This window comes from Urocitellus parryii, chromosome 9 (assembly GCF_045843805.1).
Source record: "Urocitellus parryii isolate mUroPar1 chromosome 9, mUroPar1.hap1, whole genome shotgun sequence".
In the NCBI taxonomy this organism is placed as follows: Eukaryota; Metazoa; Chordata; class Mammalia; order Rodentia; family Sciuridae; genus Urocitellus; species Urocitellus parryii.
In genome coordinates, this window is record NC_135539.1 from 130,093,196 (window position 1) to 130,115,401 (window position 22,206).

The 22,206-nt window shown below is 38.0% G+C and overlaps 1 protein-coding gene across 2 annotated transcripts; it reads left to right on the top strand.

Moving 5' to 3' along the window:
- The first annotated feature begins 767 nt into the window (after positions 1-767).
- Positions 768-21,093, top strand: Ivns1abp (influenza virus NS1A binding protein). Of its 2 annotated transcripts, none has more exons than XM_026392821.2 (15): positions 768-837; positions 6,704-6,929; positions 7,987-8,115; positions 8,338-8,507; positions 8,647-8,722; positions 10,362-10,535; positions 10,839-10,964; positions 12,336-12,443; positions 16,012-16,141; positions 16,374-16,598; positions 17,140-17,261; positions 17,353-17,479; positions 17,566-17,697; positions 17,799-17,972; positions 19,195-21,093. In XM_026392821.2, the coding sequence occupies exons 3-15, from the start codon at positions 8,005-8,007 to the stop codon at positions 19,446-19,448; spliced, it is 1,929 nt and encodes a 642-aa protein (XP_026248606.1). In that variant the 5' UTR covers positions 768-837; positions 6,704-6,929; positions 7,987-8,004; the 3' UTR covers positions 19,449-21,093. The 2 variants fall into 2 exon arrangements, with proteins under 2 accessions (XP_026248606.1, XP_026248605.1); XM_026392820.2 differs by having other exon boundaries at positions 772-1,090.
- Positions 21,094-22,206: the final 1,113 nt, after the last annotated feature.

Consider the following 22,206-nt stretch of genomic DNA (forward strand, 5'->3'; position numbering starts at 1 on the left):
GTGCTCCTAGCCTAAAAGGCCCTAGGAGGTTAGGAAAGGGACTACCTATTCTCAAGGCTGTTTTCCGAAAGAGGGCAAGACCAGTTCAGAACTGACTCTTTCAGTAAAGAGCTGAGGCTTTCAGAGGAGAAACCCTGGGAAAAATTAGAGAAGTAAACAGGTTTTTACAGCACACTGATAGTATTATGCCCCTCCAATTGTTTTTTCGAAGTTACAGAATCCTCTCACTCAAAGCAGGCCAAACGAAGGATTTACCCCCTCTTCTCAGAGAGCCTCTCTTCCCCCCGTACCCCCACTCCCCTCCATCCCGAAGGCATGCACTAGTGCCCAAGCACTGCTGAAGTCCACTGCGGGCAAATCCAGTCTAGGGCGGTTGCCTAAAAGTCAGCCTGACGCCGAGAAATCTAATCGTCCAAGTCTGCTCTCTCGGGCTATTGTGCCTCTAGGGGAAGGCAGAACAGGTGAGAATGGCAGGGGAGAACCAGTTCCCAGACAGTCCGAAAACCGTGAGGTGAGGGTGCGGGGCGAGGAAGGGCGGGAATGCTGCAAGGCCCCCCTCCCGGAGATCACCTTGCGCTGACCTAGATGAGTTGAGCTGCGAAGGAAGGAGCCCCCGCTTGCGAAGGAGGAGGGCGGGGCGGAGGAAGGCGGGGCCTCGAGTGGGGGCGGGGCCTAGAACGGGATCTTTCTGGAGCTGGCCTGTGATTCGCGGATGGATTCTAGCCGGAAGCGGGTGGGGAGGCGTCGTCGGCTGCGGCGGCGCACGTGGTGACGTGCGAGGGGGTGCGGCGCGGGAGTGCAGCCGGCGGCGGCAGTGTCTCCGGGACTCGCGTGGAGGTCGGTCACTCTGAGTCAGTCGCTGCGCTGTTTCTCTGCCTGCTGCTTCAGCGCGGCTGTACCAGTGAGCGAGCTCGTTGTTGGGAGTCGTTCGCGGCGCTGCCTCCTTCTCGTAGCCGCCGCGGACTGCTCGATCGCTGTCCCCCTCCGCTGCCTCGAGGCGCTTTCCGTTGGGCCAGTTCCCTCCCGCTTCCTCCTGCTCCCCTTCGAAGCTCTAGAGATGAATTTTTCCATCTCTTTAGAGATGAACCAGGTAATACGCTCTGGTCTTACCGGCGGCGGAGGAGGGAGAGGGCGCGGCCGGGATCCGAGAGGAGGGGATGGCGCCGGCGGCCGGGAGGATAGTGGGAGGTGCGGCACGTTGTCCTGGTCTCACAGTGGGCCGCCCCAAGCCGCCGCAGCCGCCAGACTCTGTGGGAAAAGCGGGCGGCGCGCGGACGTTCGCTCTTGGTGCTGTCATGGTTGCCAGGTCGCATTGGCGGCCCAGGGCGAGCGCCGACCGCTCCACAGGACAGCTCGGGGGGCCTTATCTAAGCCAGGGAGTGGCGGCGGGAAAGAGAAGCTTTTGCTGGAGGGGTCATTGGGGTTTGGGGCAGGGCGCCACAGGGCGGGACTGACTACCCGCCGAAAGAAGAGCGCGGGAAGCTGCGATTTCGCTGTCAGGAACGGCCGCCTAGCTCAGGGTATGGGCGCCAGTCTCTGAGACGACCTGGGCCCCGGCGCGTGAGGGCAGGGAAGCGGTCTCCAGTCGCGTAGGTTCTGGGACCTGGAGTGTGGTGGCACGAAGACCCCGATCGCCGTGGGCCGCGGGGTCCTTTGTTCCCGCTCCACGTTGCCCGCTTTTCTTGCCAAGCGCGGGGAGAAGGGGGCGGGAGGAGCGAGGGAGCGGCTGCCCTGACGTGTCGGCGCTGAATGACTGCGGGGCTGGCCAATCCTGGGCGGGGGTGTGCGGTCGCTGGGCGCCTCGCTTCCCAGCCTTTGGAGTGGGCGCCGGCCTGGCCGCGCTCTGAGTGAGACCCAAGGCTGCCGGATCGGCCACTCACTGGGGGGGGTGGGGGGGGGTGGCGCTGACCACTTTGCTTTTGCAAATGAAATGGGTGGAGAGGTTTGCTCCTTTTTCGTCCTGCCAGGCAATTTACAAAGTGTCTCTGTCATATGCTCTGGATAGGAAGTCATCAGACAATATCAGACTGAAAGTTGAACATAGGGAAATTTGAACCACAGATGCTTTAGAAGTACATTTACTTTTTTCTTTACACGTAGTATAGAAGTGGTTTGAGATAGCTGACATTTCAAACAATTCATCAAGTGGTCCAAAGGGCCACGTGTATAATTTAGTAGCTAGAGGTAAATGGGACTTTACTAACCAGAAACATAGAGTAGTTTTCCTATTTTCTTTTTTTTTTTTTTTTTAAGAGAGAGTGAGGGGGGGCGTGAGAGAGAGAGAACTTTAATATTTATTCTTTAATCATCGGCGGACACAACATCTTTGTTTGTATGTGGTGCTGAGGATCGAACCCGGGCCTCACGCATGCCAGGCGAGCGCGCTACCACTTGAGTCACATCCCCAGCCCTCCTATTTTCTTAATAGATGAAATCTCTAGCTAATTAAGGCACTACTTTCTATAACCTTTGTTTTAATTTGCAGTTCTAACATCTCCCCTTCCCCCCGTTTTAAATACTTTTTTGGCTACTTGCTTAAAAATAAGCTGGAGTTGTGTTTTTCTTGCTTGATGGATATTTTAGATGGCAATTGAATGTGGTTTTGCAAGTACATTTTTTTGATTTAAATGTTTAACTATTAGAGAAATATCCTAATCATTGATACTAGAATGAGGTACCCCTAAAAAATTATTAACTTTTTAGCAGTATGATTATGTACTAAAATCCTGCAGGTAGAGTTTCTTAAAGGTTAGGGATCCTCCTACCTAGTGTGGTGCTAGACACTGTAAATTGAAGTATTATGAATAGGAGAGTTAGAACCAAAGAAAATCCATGTATGTCTTAATTTGTAAATGTCAACTCTCACCTTCTAAATACTTCTAAAGCTAGACCAATATTTTTAGACTTTTGAAAGCAACCTTCATGTCCAACAGGTACCTCAGCATTAGAAAGTCCCAGACACTCTCCTTCCTTCCTATTTTTCTTTGTGCAGCAAATGAAAAACAAGGTTTTGCTTCATAAATTCTTTTTAAAAAATTACTGATTTTTGGTAATGAGGCCACTACATCCCAGCTAAAATACCTTATATCCTCACTACCTTAGTTAACTATGCATGGGTGTGCAGAATCCTCCTTTGGTTGCCCTGTGCCCATGTTTTGCCCGTTCCTACAGACAATGCCCCCACTTTTCTACTCTAATGCTTCCTCACTTAAATCCTCCATATGGTCTCCATACTTAGTATTGTTTAAAGCTTGGAATTAGTCTTTTACTTCCTCTTTCACTAGTTACCATATGCATCCTGCAATCTGCAGTTCCATTGAAACCAAAATGGTGAAGTTTCTGGAATGTATGTGCTGTCATACCTTTTCCTCTTTGTTTGAGCTGTTTTCACTGTTTGGTTTGTCTCTATTCTTGGCCTTTTGTAAAGTGTTCAATGCTGAGGAATTGAGTCAACTCCATTGTGTTACAAGCATTCCATTCCAGTTTGTGCCTTGCCATATGTTTGGTACCACAAATATTTGTGTTGTAACCAAAGAATTACAAAACCATGTGTTTAAAAATGTAGAGTTTGGTGAGTTTTGATAATGGTTGGTATTAGTGGTTGTGGAGGTGTCACTAGGAAGCTGTAGCTTCTGGCTTTAAAAAGTGGGCTATGGTTGTAATTCAATGATGTGAGGTTCAATCCCCACCCCTGCTGGGGGGGGGATGTTATTTTACTTTGTAGTTTGGCTGCCTCAAAAATTGCTTTTATGCCTAAGTAGTTGTAATTTACCCTGAGCTTTTAAGAATGCTTTGAAAATTTGAAATTTGATAAGTTTTATCTTGCTCTTACTGATGGTCAGAATTTGTGCCAACTCTTTAAGACTTGTTGAATTGTGTGTCACTTAAGCTAATGTTTCTGGGCTGTGGTAACTTCTGAAATTCTGAATGATACTATACTAAAGTTGTTCAATTATTCATTTATGAGTCTTCTGCCTTCCATTTCTTACACTGGCTGTTCTAAAGAACTGAAATATATTTGATGCTAGTTTTAATTTTTAAAGTGGATTACCTGAAAGTATATTTTAAATACCCAGCAAACTAATTTTTATGCTCTTTTACGTCTATGGGATAGTTGGGCTTTTGGTCTGGCTTTTCAAAAAAAATTAATTTTCCCCATTTTTTTCCTGCAAGTTATTATTGTGCTTCAGTTTTATAGACCAAATAGGATCTAAAAATTTCATGAAGAGTTTAAAACTCTTGATTTGCCCAAGTTTATTTTAATGAAAGTGAACTTGAACTTTCAAAAACAAGTTTGCATTAATTTACATGTCATCTGGACTTCAACTAGCTCTTACAATTAAGTAGTGTTGTACTGACGAGAAGAAAATTAAAGAGATGAAGTTTTTGTTAAGACATGGGTCTACGAAAAGTTATATGCCAAGAGTTGCTCTAAAAATTCTGTTTTCTCTTAAAGTTCTGCAATAATTATAACCATCTAATTGTTTTCTTTTTTTTAACTTTTTTTTTTAAGAGAGAGAGAGAGAGAATTTTAATATTTATTTTTTAGTTCTCGGCGGACACAACATCTTTGTTTGTATGTGGTGCTGAGGATCGAACCCTGGCCGCACGCATGCCAGGCGAGCGCGCTACCGCTTGAGCCACATCCCCAGCCCCATCTAATTGTTTTCTAAAATAAATTTGAGGAGGAACATTCAGTAGTCAAATATTAGATGCCATTTTTATTCTCAGAACAAGACAAGTTTGCAAATATGTGCTGACAAAAAAGTGGTCAAAGTTTAATATATTTGTGAATCTCAACAGTATTTTGGCTTTTCAAAGGCTATATTTTATTATTACTTTTCCCCCCTGTTACTGGGTGTTGAACCCAGTGACACTTTACCTCTGAGGTGTTGAACCCAGTGACACTTTACCTCTGAGCTACATCTCTAGTCCTTTTCATTTTATTTGGAGACAGGGTCTCACTAAGTTGCCCAGGCTGGTCTCAAATTTATGATCTTCCTGCCTTAGCCTCCTGAGTCACTGGGATTACAGGTGTGTGCGATCTCACCTGGCTAAAACATGTAGTTTTATCACATAATTTGCACGGCAGGGGCTGGGTATGTCTTGGTGGTAGAGTGCTTGCCTAACATGGGTGAAGCCTTTGGGTATTTGGAAAACACCTGTTAAAACTAGTTTCTTAGGCTGAGGCTATAGCCAATCTAGATGAAAGCATAAAAGCAGAAGAAATTAATATTGCCTAATGGTATGATAGAGATTTAACAAAGGAGTAATGCATTGAGCATTAACAGGAGTCCCAGACTGCATTGGAATTCTTGGGTTTCCTTGAAATGAAACCTAAGTTATGGAAAAACCAGTTAGGGCATATGGAATCAAGCTCACTTACAGATTGTGCACAAATTAAAACTAATAAAATAAGTTTGTTGAATTAGAACTGACTAGCCTTCATTGGAGTCCTGGGGCAAGTGATTCATTTAGACATAATTGTTAGATTTCAGATTGTGGATTTGATATATAAAGCAAAGCAATTTTAAGATGTCCAATTTTTTTTGGGCTGGGGATGTGGCTCAAGCGGTAGCGCGCTCGCCTGGCATGCGTGCGGCCCGGGTTCGATCCTCAGCACCACATACCAACAAAGATGTTGTGTCCGCCGAGAACTTATAAATAAATATTAAAAATTCTCTCTCTCTCTCTCTCTCTCTCTCTCTCTCTCTCTCAAAAAAAAAAAAAAGAAAGAAGATGTCCAATTTTTGAAGTATGCACATATTTCACATAATTACTTAGTTCAGTTGATTTTTTTAAATGTCATAAGAAGTTGATACTAATAATTGATGACATGTGAAAGCGAAGGGGGGAGAGTAAAGTAGGAGGACTGATTGCCTTGATTTGGTTATTTCATTAGAATTTTATTACTATATGTGAGAAAAATCATCACCCAAATCACAGACATGAATACTTTTTGTTTATCTAGTTTATTTCAACAAATTACTCATCTTTGTGTTGAGGTTTCAGGCTAGTTATGGGGAGAGATTGGATGAATACAAAAGAGACAAAATGGAAACTTTGGTTTCAGTTGGGTCTTGAATCAAGGAAGACAAGCTTGTACCTAGAAGCAGAGCACAGGACAGACAAGCCAGAAGCCCACATGTAACCTTTCAGAAGAGGGTTTTGTATGTGGAAGATGGGAGAAATTACTTGTCAGATGTGGGGATTTGGCAGACTGGCCAAAAGGTTTCATCTGGCAAAGGTATTCTACCAGAATTCTAGGTAGGAAAAAAAAAGAAAACTTGAACAAAAGTACAGAGGCCAGGACATTCAAAGCACATTTGGGAGAACAGCATATCAAGTTTTTAACAATTATATAGAACAGACATCTCATGTTTGCATATTAGTTGGATTTTAATAATAAAGAGAGTTAAGGAATATTTATATTATTAAATTGGGTATACAAGTCAACTTAATACAAGTTGATATACAACACAATGAGACTCAAACAATGAAACATTATCTCCTGCCTTCTGGGGAAGGATTTTTTTTTAAGATCATGTGAGTAGTTGCAAGTTATATGAAAAGTGTTTATGTGTAATTGTTAGCATTTTTTATGTAGTATGAAAATTGTTGCCTTTTACTTTAAAATCTCTTAAAAATCATTGGCAGGCTTTGATCATTCTGAGTGTCTAACTTAATTTTGTCATTGTTTCAGATTATGATGCATCTTTGTCACAGAAGAAATTCGTGTCTATAGCTTTTAAGGACTTGATTACATCATTTTCAAGCCTGATAGTTTTGGAACCACCATTAGAGCTTAAGACACATCTACCTTTACTTCAGCTACCTGTCTTCATACCTTGACTAAGTGCTTCATTTCATCACTCCTTTGCCTTTGGATTATTTGCATTCCCAGTAATACATTTCTTCCAGTGTAGTAGGTAAGTGAATATCCACTGTCTAATCCAGCATTGATCCAGTGTTAGGACTAGGAATGCAACTCAGCAGCAGAGTACTTGCCTAATATATATGAGGTTGGATCCCCATTATATCCCCTGCCCAAAAAGGGCACAGTGTTTTTCTAAAGACTGTGCTGAATATAGTAGCAGCCTTTCACAATGTTTAAAAGGCAGAGAAGTCAGTAACCTTTGAGTGAAAAAGCATTTTTTGTATTTTTCCTTTCTGTAAACTAAGTTACCTCAAACTGGAATCTCCTGTTACTACTTTTTAATGATATATTTTGTGTAATTATTAGCTGTTTATAAGTGAAATGTAAAAATGTTTAAAGAACATAAATTTCAATCATGTAATATTAGGAAATAAGTTCTTTAGAATACGTGAAACTTAAAGGGAGCATAGAGTTCCTCTTTTTAAATCTCACTACTTTGTATACTTTAAAACATTTGGAGGAAAAAAAAATCATCTGGCAGATAGGGAACCAAGACTTTTAATTGTGTTATGGGAACAGAGGAAGAAGGCTGTTATTTCCCATTTAAATTTTGATTATACATAATTTTGAGGAGTGATCTCCAATTGAGAGTCCTTAATGGAAACTGAGAAAGTACAGGATTGGGATATATAACAGTTTTTCTCATTTGTGGGTAAAGATATGGCAGCAACACAAATCCCAAGGAAATCTGTTGAGATGGCTATTTCACATTCTTCCAGGCTTTTTAGGTTGCTTATTATGGGCTTGGGCAGCATGGAGTTTGATTTTCTTCCCCTCTGAATGAATATGCTAATGGGCATGGAAACCTGGCTCATGCTTCTCAGATACCCACTGCTGTATGAATCCTTAAAGATCTGTGATCAGAGTATGGGGGTATAAAAACTTGGGTGTTCAGTACCGATGTTGTTTTAACCAAGCTTTTTGTGTAATAAAATTTTTACATGTTGTTGATGGGATGGAATTTTGAGCAAGGCACCACATTAATATATGATTTTTTAAAAAACCATTTCTTGCAAAAAAGGTAACTTAGCTTTCTTTCTGGTGTTTAGCCAAATTTATAAGGAAAAATGATTCCCAATGGATATTTGATGTTTGAAGATGAAAATTTTATTGAGTCTTCTGTTGCCAAATTAAATGCCCTGAGGAAAAGTGGCCAGTTCTGTGATGTTCGACTTCAGGTATTTAAATTATTTGGAAACTTGTAGAATTAAATCTTTTAGTAAAAGGTGTTAAATTCTTGGATTTTCTTTGTTTTTTTCCCCCATAGGCATTTAATGAAATGACTTTTTAAAAGAATGCTTTACCTAAAATGTATGATAAAGGAGGCTGGAGTGTTTGGTAATTATCTAGAGAAGTACATAAGTCACAATACTTCTAATTTCAATTTTTCATAATTTCAGGTCTGTGGTCATGAGATGTTAGCACACAGAGCAGTACTAGCTTGTTGCAGTCCCTATTTATTTGAAATCTTTAATAGTGATAGTGATCCTCATGGAGTTTCTCATGTTAAATTTGATGATCTCAATCCAGAAGCTGTTGAAGTCTTGTTGAATTATGCCTACACTGCTCAGTAAGTACTTTAAGCCATATAATTAGGCAATATCATCATAAAATTCCAAGTCTCTCTAGATCTGTTCAAGTAAATAGTCTGTTTTAAGGCCTTGGTATCATACATATAAAGAGCTTGTTTTTGTTTCTTTTTTAAATAGGTTGAAAGCTGATAAGGAATTGGTGAAAGATGTTTATTCTGCAGCAAAAAAGCTGAAGATGGACCGAGTAAAGCAGGTAGAATATCAGAAGTAAATATATAAAAGGGTTACTATTACTAGAGAGTTTGTATAATCAGAATGTAGAAATCATCATAAAACATTTTGTTAGTTTCAGAAACTTGAAAATGCCCTTCTTCCCCAAGAACTGAATATGTTGTTTTAACTAATTTGGGCTAATGTCTTGCTCTTTTGAGAGTCTTCTGTGGCATGGTAGATATATTGGTTTCTCCCTTTTTAATGATTTTTTTTTCCATCTGATGTTATTTCCAAATATTCTTTTAAAAAACCCAAACACTTTCTTTAGTGTTGACATATGGGTATTAGGAAATTCAGTGATACAGTACCTCTAGTCTGGGGGTCAGTTTATTTTTTGGCAGCATTCATTAAGTAGCACATATTACACACTGACTAATATACTACTGACTACTATAAGGTAGTAGTACTACCACTGACTACTATAAGGTAACTAACTCAAAACCACAAAACTAGCTCTCCCACAGCTGCATGGACTTAGGCCTTTTGGGTTAATCTCACTTTTAGAAAGCTGTATTGCCATCCCAGAGCTGTGCCAGTGAAATGTGCTAAGGAGTTGAAGAGGTATATTGCAGTCTCTGATGAGTTAAAATATTCATCTGTTTTTCCCAAGAGTAAGCATATAATTCATACTTTTAGTTCTGTTTTTCTATACATCTTGGTTCCTCTTTAAAAGTATTCTGCCTAGAATTTAATGCCTGTTAGAAGTGCTTAATAATTTATAGGGGAAAAAGGAATTTAATTCTCTTATTACAAGTCAGTAAACTGCAGGCCACAATCCAGGCCCCTGTTTTCACAAAGTTTTATTAGAACACCGCCACACTCATTCATTTACATAGGATCTACAACTGTCATACAGCTGTGGTGACAGGTTTGAGTAATTATGATAGACAATATGGCCAGAAGACTAAAATACTATCTGGCCATATTTTGCTTCTTTTTTTTTTTTTTTTTTTTTTTTAAAGAGAGAGGAGAGAGAGAGAAATTTTTTTTAATATTTATTTTTTAGTTCTCGGCGGACACAACATCTTTGTTTGTATGTGGTGCTGAGGATCGAACCCGGGCCGCACGCATGCCAGGCGAGCGCGCTACCGCTTGAGCCACATCCCCAGCCCATATTTTGCTTCTTCTAATGCCACTTCTCTATTCAAAAATGCTGTGATTTATAGCAATATTACTAAGTTTAGCATTCTAGATACTCCCAATTTAGTTGCTTTTTTTTCCAAAACTATTTCCTAATTGTTTTACCTTTTGCTTCAGCCATACTAAATTGTTTGTAGCCTCTTGCCTACTTTCTACACTCAACATCAACATCATTCATCTCTTTTGTAAGGCAGTTTTGATAGGGCCTTTCATGAAACCTTAGCTAATTATTCTAGTTAAATACTTCTGAACCCTACTTACCTTTTCAGTTTGTCACGTCTATCCTTAAAAAACTGCATTGTATGGCATTCTTTAATGTCTGTCAGTTGTATGTGTGTTGTTCCCACTGTTAAATTTGTTGTATTTTAAGATGGCAATTTTTTATTCTTCTTTATATTTTCACCTAGTGTTAACATATTGAATATAGTTTGTAGAATAAATATATAAAAATGTTGGTACTTGTTTATTTTCTTTTGAAGGTTTGTGGTGATTATTTACTGTCTCGGATGGATATTACCAGCTGCATCTCTTACCGAAATTTTGCAAGTTGTATGGGAGACTCCCGTTTGTTGAATAAGGTTGATGCTTATATTCAGGAGCATTTGTTACAAATTTCAGAAGAGGAAGAATTTCTTAAGCTTCCCCGACTAAAGGTAAAGACTACAACATAATAATGAATTATATACTATCTAGTTCTATGCACAGAATCTTTGTGGATGATTGAAGCAAGTGAGTTATAATGGTTATGAAAACAATAATATATTGAAATTATTATTCTTAGCATTGTAATGAGTTTCCACCTGCCAGCTAGTTTACTTCCTTTGTTTTTTGGTTACTTAGAGTAAATGTGTGTAATGCATTTGGGTATCTATGACAACTTCACTATAAAATTGAGAATTAAACTAAAAACTAGCATTTTAATACTGATCAGTGTGTCACTGTTTTTTCATCTCTAGTTGGAGGTAATGCTAGAAGATAATGTTTGCTTGCCCAGCAATGGCAAATTGTATACAAAGGTAATCAACTGGGTGCAGCGTAGCATCTGGGAGAATGGAGACAGTCTGGAAGAGCTGATGGAAGAGGTTAGTTCTAAAGTAAATGGGATTGAACAATTCTTAAAAATTATTTTGCTATAACATGAAGGATTCCCTTTCACTTTTATTTTATAACCATGACCCTAAAGAATTTAAATTTTGCTATAGGTACCCCTAAGCTGAGAAACAGGGGGGGTGTCCAGGTGAGCTGAATGAACTGTTCAGTTTGGTCTTCTGCTTTTCTTTTTTTTTTTTTTTTTTTCTTTTTTTAAAATTTCTTTGCTTATTATGTGCTGTTAACTTTCTTTAAAGTAGCATGTAATTTGCTTTAGAAATGGGAGGTGGTACTGAAGTTTTCTGTAGATTCTTAATTTTTCTTCACAGGTTTTTGCTTTAAGTTTGACAAGTAGGTAAAGCTTCTAATGGTTGTTCCTCCCCATTGGTTTATCTCCCCATAGGTTTATTAACAAAACTAGGATACCCAAGACTGAAGAAACAAGAAGAAACCTCAAGTGTATTGACACGTAAAGAAGCAGCAGTCCTGCCCCAGTTCTCCTAAGAAAAATCCGCTGTGGGCAGAGAACGATGATGATTTAATGGTGTTTACTCCTTTACAGGATTCTTATCTCTAAAGCTTTGTGTTTTTCAATGGTGTTGTTAATACATAAAGTCACTCATTTAACTTGGGCTACTTTTAAAAAATACATAAGAAAAAAATTGATACAGAAATGGTGGGAATTAAAAATATACAGGTGGAGCAGTGGAGTAACCTTGAGTTTATTGCTCCCCATAAACCTTTCAGAATCAATAAAGGATTACCAAATCTGTTAGTCGTATAAAAATACTGTTGTCATTATGTTCTAAAAAGGCTAACAGTTGATCTTTAAGTTCTGTGATTTCCCACTTATCAGATGCACTAGCCATATATGCATCTGTTAAAGAGGATAACTACAGCTTGCTTGAATTTTTGCTTTTTTTTAAATGTTTTTCTTGACATTACCTACAGGAGAGAAGTATGTTTATACAAATCAGACCATTTATCTTCAAAGGTATAAACTATTCAGTAGTTTTTTGTAAATATGTATATTCTTTAAGAGTCTATAAATTGTACTAGTGCCTTTTTTCTTAATGTAATAGAAGCTATGAAACAAATGAAGATTTCTTTCAAGCCAGTCAAGCCAAGGACTCTTCAGCCAGTATTGGAAGATTTTGTATTTGATTTTGCTTTTTTGTTTTTGCTTTTTAAATTTTTACCACCATGACATGTATTTTTCTTTACTTCGGAATCCTGCCAGAGTAAGAAGTCAAGAAGCTCAAGAACCACACTGGAGGTTACCTTGAGGCGTTTGTGTAATCTGCATACTAGTGGAGTAGCCATGGTGACAGTAGCCACATGGGTGTTCTGTTGCTGTTTTGCAGGTTCAAACCTTGTACTACTCAGCTGATCACAAGCTGCTTGATGGGAACCTACTAGATGGACAGGCTGAGGTCTTTGGCAGTGATGATGACCACATTCAGTTTGTGCAGGTACACATTGCACAGTCTGAGGTAACCTCAGGTTAAAATTTGGACAATTTTATGAAATACTTAAATTTTCCTTTAATAAAGGAAAGTGAACGAATTTCATTGGTATGACTGGACAGAAACATTTTTGGGAGAAAGGAAGCATATCAGAGTTACTACCATTTTTGCCATGTGAAAAGAAGTTAACTCACCATGTTAGAAAATCCCATTTAGGTTTTTTTTTTTCTCATAAAGTAGGATTTACAAGTAGTAAGAAAAAAGCACAGTAAGTTGAAGCAATACAAAAATATTTTGTTTTGGTTAGATTACAGAAATTAGCTGTTTGCAACAGGCATGATTGATAAGCCCAATTTTGATAGAGTTGCAGGAGGACTCTTTGAGTTGTTGATGGCTATGAAGGAAATATTGGATGTTTCTTTAATTATTGATGTCTTATTATTTGAAATTAGAAATGGCATAAACTTAAAAGTGGTCCATCCTATGTTATTACTTGTTCTAGATGTTTCTTGAGCAAAATGAACTAAAGTAGTATGGTTCTGTTGTATTGATGAAGTTACTTTGCCTTTTATAAAGTCCAGTTTCATTTCCCTCTTCCTTTAGTGGGTAAACACATGCTTATTCAGACATTGGACATATAAAATACAGAGAAATACACAATTTTTCCCTCCAGTGCTTGGGATCAAAGCACATGCAAGGCATATATTCTACCACTGAAGTCACATCTTTAGCCTCAAACCTTAAAATGTCACACAGTGAACCAACTGGTATAAACACTGCCGTATCAAGAAGAAAAGATTTCTAGTATCTTTAGCCTTTATCTACCCCTTCTTAGTCACAACCCTACTCAACCTGAGGATATCATGGCCTAACTTATGCCGAAACAGATTGAGCAATCTTAGCATTTGCCTGTGTTTGAAATTTATACAAATGGTCATACAGTATGTATTTAAAATTTGGCCTTCAACTCAACTTCATATTTATGAAGGATAAGCTAGTAAATAGTCAACCCAGATTAAAGAGTGTTTTCCCTTAAAAATTAGAAGGTAAATGAAAGTAATATGCTGTGTGGTTATTGTACCAAGTGTTAACTCTGTGGAGGTCTATGGTAATAGTGGCTTAATATCTTTATTTAAAATAATTTTGGGGTTTTGAGTTGGTGGAGAATTTTATTCATGTTTGTGCATTTTTAATAAAGGTATTTTATCTACTAACTATAAATATTTTAAGTTACATTTTTAAAGTATGTTTTTCAACAAGCAGAAGTTGAATGCCCAGTAAGTGACAGGCCATGATGTTTGGTATGGGGACCCAAAAATGCAAGAAATAGCTTCTGCTTATAGGACCTCATCAGAGTGGATGTTAAACAATACAGACTTACAAGTTGCACTAAAGGGGAGGTTGTAGTAGAGACAAGAGGTGAGAAACCAGGAATATTTCACAGAGGAGGCAAAATTTGAGCAATCTTAGTATTTGGAGGTATTTATATAGCAGATAGGGGTTAGACTGGTAGCTAAATACTACCTGAATGGGCTTATACTTTATATCCCATAGAAATCAAGAAGAATTTATATGAGTAACTGTGGGGATCCTGACACATGTGAATTGTTAGGATGAATAGACATTTTGTAAGATAGAATGGATGAGAGTTTTTTTCTGCAGCTTTCAGGAATAGGAAAAGGAGGTTGAGAAGCAGCCATTAGAAAGGTAAGAATATGATTAGAATTTAATCATGTTATAAAAGCTACGTAAGGTAGGAGAAGAAAGTGGAGGCAGAATAAATTTGTAAACTGTGAAATCCTTCTGTGGGAGGTCATGTAAAATAAGGTGAGGGATAGATACTGTATCAAGGAGTTAACTTGCGTTTCTGAGTTGTTTGTTGTATAACACTAGTCTTCAGTGTTACAGTGCCTTTTTCTTCCACAGTCATTCTGTCAGTTATAGTCCATACATTAGTTTTGCTGCAGTAAACCTTCTTAATAACACTCATTTGTGATACTTTGGACCCATTCTTCCCAAGAATTGGAATGAGGTTTTTATGTACCTTGTAATTCCTAATAACAGATGAAGTTAGATATATAAACCTTATTTTTTATTCCTAGTATTTCTATACTGTGGCAAATGTCACAGTATAAGAAGAATGGGCCTCATTCTCAGAATTCCTAATCTTAATTTTAGCATATTGCCTTATGTATCATCTGAGGCAGTGTAACTTATTTTCACTTCATGAAAAAGAGATAATATGAATAAAGTGTCCAATAATACCAGGCTGTCTCAGGGGAATTTAATGATGACATTGACATGGTACATTTCTGTATTTGCTCAAAGTAGTTCACATATGCTGTTTACCACACTTGCTGAATGCCCAGACCTGACTTCTTTTTTGTTTGTTTTTTATTGGTTGTTCAAAACATTACAAAGCTCATGATATATCATCTTTCATACATTTGACTCAATTGGGTAGACCTGACTTCTGATAGTGTTTTTTACAGCTTCCAGTAGCTGTCAAATCTTCCTCTATAAGTTGTTATATGACTTTTTGTTTTCACTAGAAACAGAAAGTTCCATTAGAAATCTTAACCTATCCACGTGCTTGGGCCCTGGGCACCAGAGTAAGTGAATGAGCAGAATGGGTTAAGTACTGAAGCTGGTACCTGTCAGTTGGCAATTCTCCCAGGGTACTCTTGACTCAGTTCCAAATGATCATATCCCTTGGAAGTGGCAAAGGCTCAAGTAGCTAGCTGGAAGAAAGCTTTGGAAAGAAGCTTATATATGAGAATATACGTGGTTCTTCTGTCAGAATCATTTGAATTGGCAGCTTTGCCCATTTTTCCCTTTGTCAGTGTTCCTGAATATTATACTTTTATGAATATTTGGTTCTTTTAGCATTTCATTTCTGGTTACTACTTTTAAAATTTTTGTGTTCTGATATGGTATTGTCTAGAGAATCCCACTATATGATACCTATACATAACACCAGCCATAAAGAAGTACACGTAAGTGTTTCTTATGTTTGCCACTTTTTCCTGTAAAATATTTTGAGAGACTTGATGAACCTCTATGCCTGCTCACTTTTTGCTGGCATTGTATGAAGGATACATTATATACTTTAGTTAGATTTGACACTTTCTTGGAGATGGGAGGTTAAATATTCTCTCAATTAACTCAATGCCATTTTAAATTTAAAATGTCTTTTGGGAGATTCTGTGCTTAATATTTTAAAAAAATGAGCTTATGTGAATTAGTTTGCTTTTTTTCCTCCTCCCCATCCCCCTGTTGAGGAGATACCATTTCGACACTTGATCTGAAGCATGTGATTTGAAATGTTTGAGTTTTTTCCTGACCAGACCAGTTAGGTGTAGTTGTGTCCTTATTAAGTGGAGATACAAGTATGCCTGTAATTTGCGTCGATTTGAAAGTGGTGGTTTGTGTTAGATTTAGTGCGCTCTTAAGTGTTCTATATAAGTGGAAACTATTCAGTGTTTTGGCAGTGTGATATGGAATAGTTCAGTAACAAAGGTACACCAAGTATGGTCTTTGGCTAGGTTTCTGTAGCTACCTTTTGATTTTGCAGAAAAAGCCACCACGTGAGAATGGCCATAAGCAGATAAGTAGCAGTTCCACTGGATGTCTCTCTTCTCCAAATGCTACAGTACAAAGCCCTAAGCATGAGTGGAAAATCGTTGCTTCGGAGAAGACTTCAAGTAAGTATATGACACTGACCAGATTTGTCTTCAGCTTATCTATTTTTAAGGAGTGTTGTCAATTTAATGCTTTTAAATTGACTACCTAAAAAATTCAGAACCAGTTAAACTTGGAAAACAGTAGAAAATGTTCCAGTCTGGGCTGGAAACTCTGGAGTCTAATTCAGAATCATGCAGCTATCAAAAGTTATGGATTTCCTCTTTTTTTAATGTGGAATTCTTGTGTTTACAGATAACACTTACTTGTGCCTAGCTGTGCTGGATGGTATCTTCTGTGTGATCTTCCTTCATGGTCGAAATAGCCCACAGAGCTCACCAACAAGTACTCCAAAACTAGTCAAGAGTTTAAGCTTTGAGATGCAGCCAGATGAACTAATAGAAAAGCCCATGTCTCCCATGCAGTATGCACGATCTGGTTTGGGTACAGCAGAGATGAATGGCAAACTCATAGCTGCAGGTAAGGCCAAAAGGATTGGTGACTTGAATTTAACTAGGTAAGCCTGTAAGTAGGCATTTTTATTTGCTTGTGGCATGCCTACACATTTTGGGAGTAAGGATTTAGTGTACTTTGTTTCTCCTGCACACAAATAACAAAGTAAATACAAATAACAAGTAAATACTGTTGTTTTGTGAACTGAAACAAGATACTAATCTTAGATTAGTATCTTGTTTCAATTTTCCTATGGAGTCTCCCGCCCCCACAGTGATGGGACTTAAACCCAGGGCATGCTAGGCAAGCACTCTACTACTGCACTAGTGAGCCACATGCCCAGTCAGTTTCTAATTTAAAAAAAGAAAAAGACAATATAGAGTGGGGCAAATTTTTCCTTTCCCAGTTACATGAATAATTCCATATTCTCAACTAATAGAAGCATTTAGTTAAAATACCAACTAATGGGTCCTTAATATTTCATACTTTTTCTCATTGTTCACAATACTCTAAGCCATTCTGGATTAGAAAGCCTAGCCCATCAAACATCTTGATGTTTCTTTTACAGGTGGCTATAACAGAGAAGAATGTCTTCGAACAGTTGAATGCTATGATCCACATACAGATCATTGGTCCTTCCTTGCTCCCATGAGAACGCCAAGAGCTCGATTTCAAATGGCTGTACTCATGGTAAGCACTTGTTGCACAAACAATCCATATTTAGCTTTTTTTCTCATAACTTCAGAAGGGTAGAAATTTTCATCTCCTACTTTTGGCATAGGGTCAGCTCTATGTGGTAGGTGGATCAAACGGCCACTCAGATGACCTGAGTTGTGGAGAGATGTATGATCCAAACATCGATGACTGGACTCCTGTTCCAGAGTTGAGAACTAATCGTTGTAATGCAGGTAATGATATTTTTCTTCTGAGATAGACAGTATTTAAATAAGAAAATGAAGTAATCAGTATATAATCATATTTTATACTTTCATAGGAGTGTGTGCTCTCAATGGAAAGTTATACATTGTTGGTGGCTCTGATCCATATGGTCAAAAGGGGCTGAAAAATTGTGATGTATTTGATCCTGTAACAAAGTCATGGACAAGCTGTGCTCCTCTTAACATTCGTAAGTTATTATTTTTTTTTTAATAAACACATTACCAGTATGTGTAGTATACATAGTTTGGGTAACTATAGAAGTAATCTTGGTTTGACTTGATTCTACAGGTAGACACCAGTCTGCAGTCTGTGAACTTGGTGGTTATCTGTACATAATTGGAGGTGCAGAGTCTTGGAATTGTCTGAACACAGTAGAACGTTACAATCCTGAAAATAACACCTGGACTTTAATTGCACCCATGAATGTAGCGAGGCGAGGAGCTGGGGTAGCTGTTCTTGATGGTAAGTGTCCACATTTGAAGAGGTGAAGGGTAGATACTGGCAAGAGTTTGTTTTAAAATTCCAAGAAAATGTCAATGATAATAACTATATACTTAAAAAATTAAGAATTAGAAACAGCCATCTCTTTTAGTGCAATGGGAATTGGGCATTTGTCTTTTGGAGACTCAAAATCAGAAGTTCAAAATTTGATACGTATTCTATTTTTTCCATTTTGCAGTGCTGGGGATCAAACCCAGGGCTTTGTGCATGCTGGGCAAGCATTCCATCACTGAGCTGTATCCCAGCATTTTATTTTGAGCAAGGTCTCACTAAGTTGCCCAGGCTGGCCTCCAACTTAATTCTCCTGCCTCAGCTTCCAAAATAATTGTGGATTACAGGCATCACCAATCTTTTGATGGGTGTATTCAGTAAAGTTCCAAATCATTTTTACTCCATAAACCATACCCAATAAATATATCATCCTGGATTTTGAGTTTCCCTTCCTTCACAGCAGTAGTTAACTTGATTTCAAAAGAATGTAAATGCAAATCCCTGTATTTTCTAGTTGTCCACTCTATAATTAGAAATAAAACCTTTAGACATTTTAGTCTTTCCAAAATATTAAACTTTATTTTATATAGTTGCCTTTTCACATCTATTTGATTTACTTAATGTCTAATTATATAATCTTGACAATTTAGTAAGCATTGTTTTTGGAACAAAGTTGAATCTTGGTAGCTTATGGCTCCACAGGGAAAAGCTTAAGTTCGTAGACATAGTAGCAAGTATCCTAATGTCCTAGAGCAACTACCACAAAGAATTGTGAGACTTGTACTTGATTTAGATGCTGCAGGTCCCCCCAACCAAGTTTGCCTAAGTTTCATGTGGGAATGGGTTTTTATCCATCTTACTCATTTTGTATCCCTAGCTTCTAGAGAATGCTTATTGCCTCATTATGTAGGCAGTTAATACTTTTTGGCAGAACTAACAGGCATTTTTACTTAAAAACAACTAGTTTCATTTAGTAAGAGACAGACCCAGAGAGGCATGTGCCTGTAATCCCAGCTTTCAGGTGGCTGAGATGGGAGGATCCCTTAGGTCCAGGGGTTAAAGACCAGCCTGGACAACACTGCAAGAACCCATTTCAAAAAAAGAAAGAAAAAGAAAGAAAACAAAACAGGCCTAGCGGGTTTTCTTCATTACTTTAGCCTCTCAGATTTACTCTGTCTAATTTCTCTTTTAGGAAAACTGTTTGTAGGTGGTGGTTTTGATGGTTCTCACGCTATCAGTTGTGTGGAGATGTATGATCCAACTAGAAATGAATGGAAGATGATGGGAAATATGACTTCACCAAGGAGCAATGCTGGGATCACAACTGTAGGGAGTACCATTTATGCAGTGGGAGGATTTGATGGCAATGAATTTTTGAATACGGTCGAAGTCTATAACCTTGAGTCAAATGAGTGGAGCCCTTACACAAAGATTTTCCAGTTTTAACACATTTTAAGACCCTCTCAAACTAACAGGCTTAGTGATGTAATTGTGTTTAGTAGAGGTACACTTGTGAATAAGGAGGGTGGGTGGGTATAGATGTTGCTAACAGCAACACAAAGCTTTTGCATATTGCATATTATTAAACATGCTGTACATACTTTTTTTGTGTTTGGAAAGGAATGCAAAGATGATTTTTTTGTGTGTATTTTTAAGACTTCTTTGGTTATTTTACTTTTTGGAAGTTGATATTGTAAAAGAATAAACCAAGAATTGATTGGGCACATCATTTCAAGAAGTCCCCTCTCCTCCACATTTGTTTTGCCAGTTTGCACATTAAATGACTCTTCCCTCAAATGTGTATTATGGGGCAAGAGGGGGTAGGGTTTAAAGATGTAGGCAGTTGGGTTTTTTAAGGGCCCTTTTTCAATAACTGGAACACTCTATAACAAAAGATACTTATTTAAATAGAAGACAATAACTATTTTTGTTTTTATTAAAAGAGAGCTAACTTGCCTACCAATATTTAATCTTTTATGATTGCCTTTTTATAACTTTTTATATTCTCAGCAGAGTGCTTTACCTGTTGAAGTAAAATGTGGCAGATTCAAGTTAGTGAAGCAGAGTGGCAATCTTAAAGGATGCAGAGTGGGGTGATTCTTTTAAATGCTCAGAATGCAAACTTTTAAGCATTTGGCTCAACTGCATTTTTTTTTTCTTCTGAGAATGCCGTACCAACGTTTTTTTGAATGGAGTTGCTGAACAGTAACATAGTGATGATTTTTTGGTATTTGAAACACAGGTTTGAAGTATTTTGATTTGTTGAGGGTATAGTTTATACAGCAAGAGATTTAACTATATAGCAGAACAGTGAAGTATTTGATCTTCTTCCATAATCCTGCTTTTATTTATCATTAACAAAAGAATACTAAACAGAAGCCCTCGATTGAAAAAGTTTTTAAACTGTGTTGGGTTTGTGAATGCAGCCTTTATCAGAACTATGTTTTTGCTCAGTTTTTTTTTTTCATATGGATAAATCTGGGGGATGATTTGGTGTCTAATGTGTAGTGTTACACACCTAATTGATGGTGCCAAACTTAGCACGTCCTAATGCTTGCTGCAGATGCAAACACATTAAAGGTACTTTGCAGGAAATCCTTGCACCATGGGATTAATACCCAGTTGTTTGTGTACTCATTCATTACTAAAAGTTTTGGGGAAAATTTTTCAGTGAGGAAGAGTTAAAGCATTTGGGGAAGATACCCACCTGGCATATTACGTCTGAAAGAAATAGATAATGTGTTTTTTCTTGTCACAGACAATGAAACACAGGAACCTAATGAGCCATGTAGGATGAGAGGACTATTCAGTAGCTAACTTGGGTTAGGGAAAAAAAGTTGAATATTTTCTTGAAATATGTTGGTACTCTGGTACTTTGCCACCTTTCTCTCATCTGTTTTTACAGAAAACCAAGAAAGGAAATCAGTTCACCTGGTTACTGTGTAGTTCCTGACTAACCATCTGTCTCTGGTTTGTTTCTGAACTAAAACTAGAAGTTTAGATTTGAATTTGCCTAATAGGATGACTGTTGTTTATGGATCTGTGTTTGTTCTATTCAGCACAAGGAAATAAAGTTTAAGTTGAGGATTCAGCACTAAAATCCTTGAAATCACTTTTCATTTCATAAGTGACATGCTTTATGCAAATAATATATGGGAATGCTTTGTGTTGAAGTTTTCCTGCATTACCATTGATGACGAAACAAGGAGTTCGGTGGCTAAACATTTTTTAAGAAGTTATTATGGCTAATCTTCCTGAACACAAGTTTTCATGTGGGGGAAAACAACCAAAAAACAATAGTCACATAATTTTTAAAAATTCGGGGTTTGTTTTGGTTTTACCAGTATGTGTTATAGAATGGTTTAAAAATATAATTCGTAACACCACAACTTTGATTTCTTGTAATAGTATGTAAAAAACATACTAGATTTTCTAAAACAGCATTTTATAATTGCATTTTTTTGTTCGTTTATTTAGGGTGCTGGGGATATAATCCAAGGGCACTTTATCACTGAGTAGCCCCTTTTAATTTGAGACTGAGTCTCAGTAAGTTGCTCTTTCTGGCCTTAGCCTCCCAAGTTGCTGGTGTAAACAGTATGTGCCACTGCCAGGTAAAATACTTGCCTTTAATTTACCAAGTCATTGGCTATCCTTAGGCATGAATTTATTTAAAATGTTTTAGAATTCCCTACATAAAAATAATTTAAGGGAAAAATCGTTGATTAAGGGATATGATATACTGCTAGAATCAAATTCTTAAATTAAGTGGAAAGAGTGAGTCCCAATAGAGCATTTCTGCATCTTCAGAGCTGGCTTCAGTCACTTAATTTGTTCCCCCAAATCTGAAGAATCCAAGTGCTACATAATGCCTAAGGCAATTTAACTTGAGTGAAGAGAAGGAAAGACAAGAAAACAACAATCTATGAATCTTCAAGTCCTTGGGAAGGCCAACCCACAAATTCAGTCCCATAAACATATTCATCACTACCTTTGGTTATAAAGGAATAATTGTTCTCAAGAGTCTTAAAACTATAAATAAGTATTGTCATGGGTTCTTCAACCTACTAGTGCTGGGGTTGAGTCTAGTCCTTGCATATGCTAGGCAAGCTCTCTACTACTGAACTACATACACACCCAGCTTTGGACTTCACTGTTGACAGGCTCCGTACCTTCTTGGGGCAGGATGGGGTTGAAGAAACAAGAG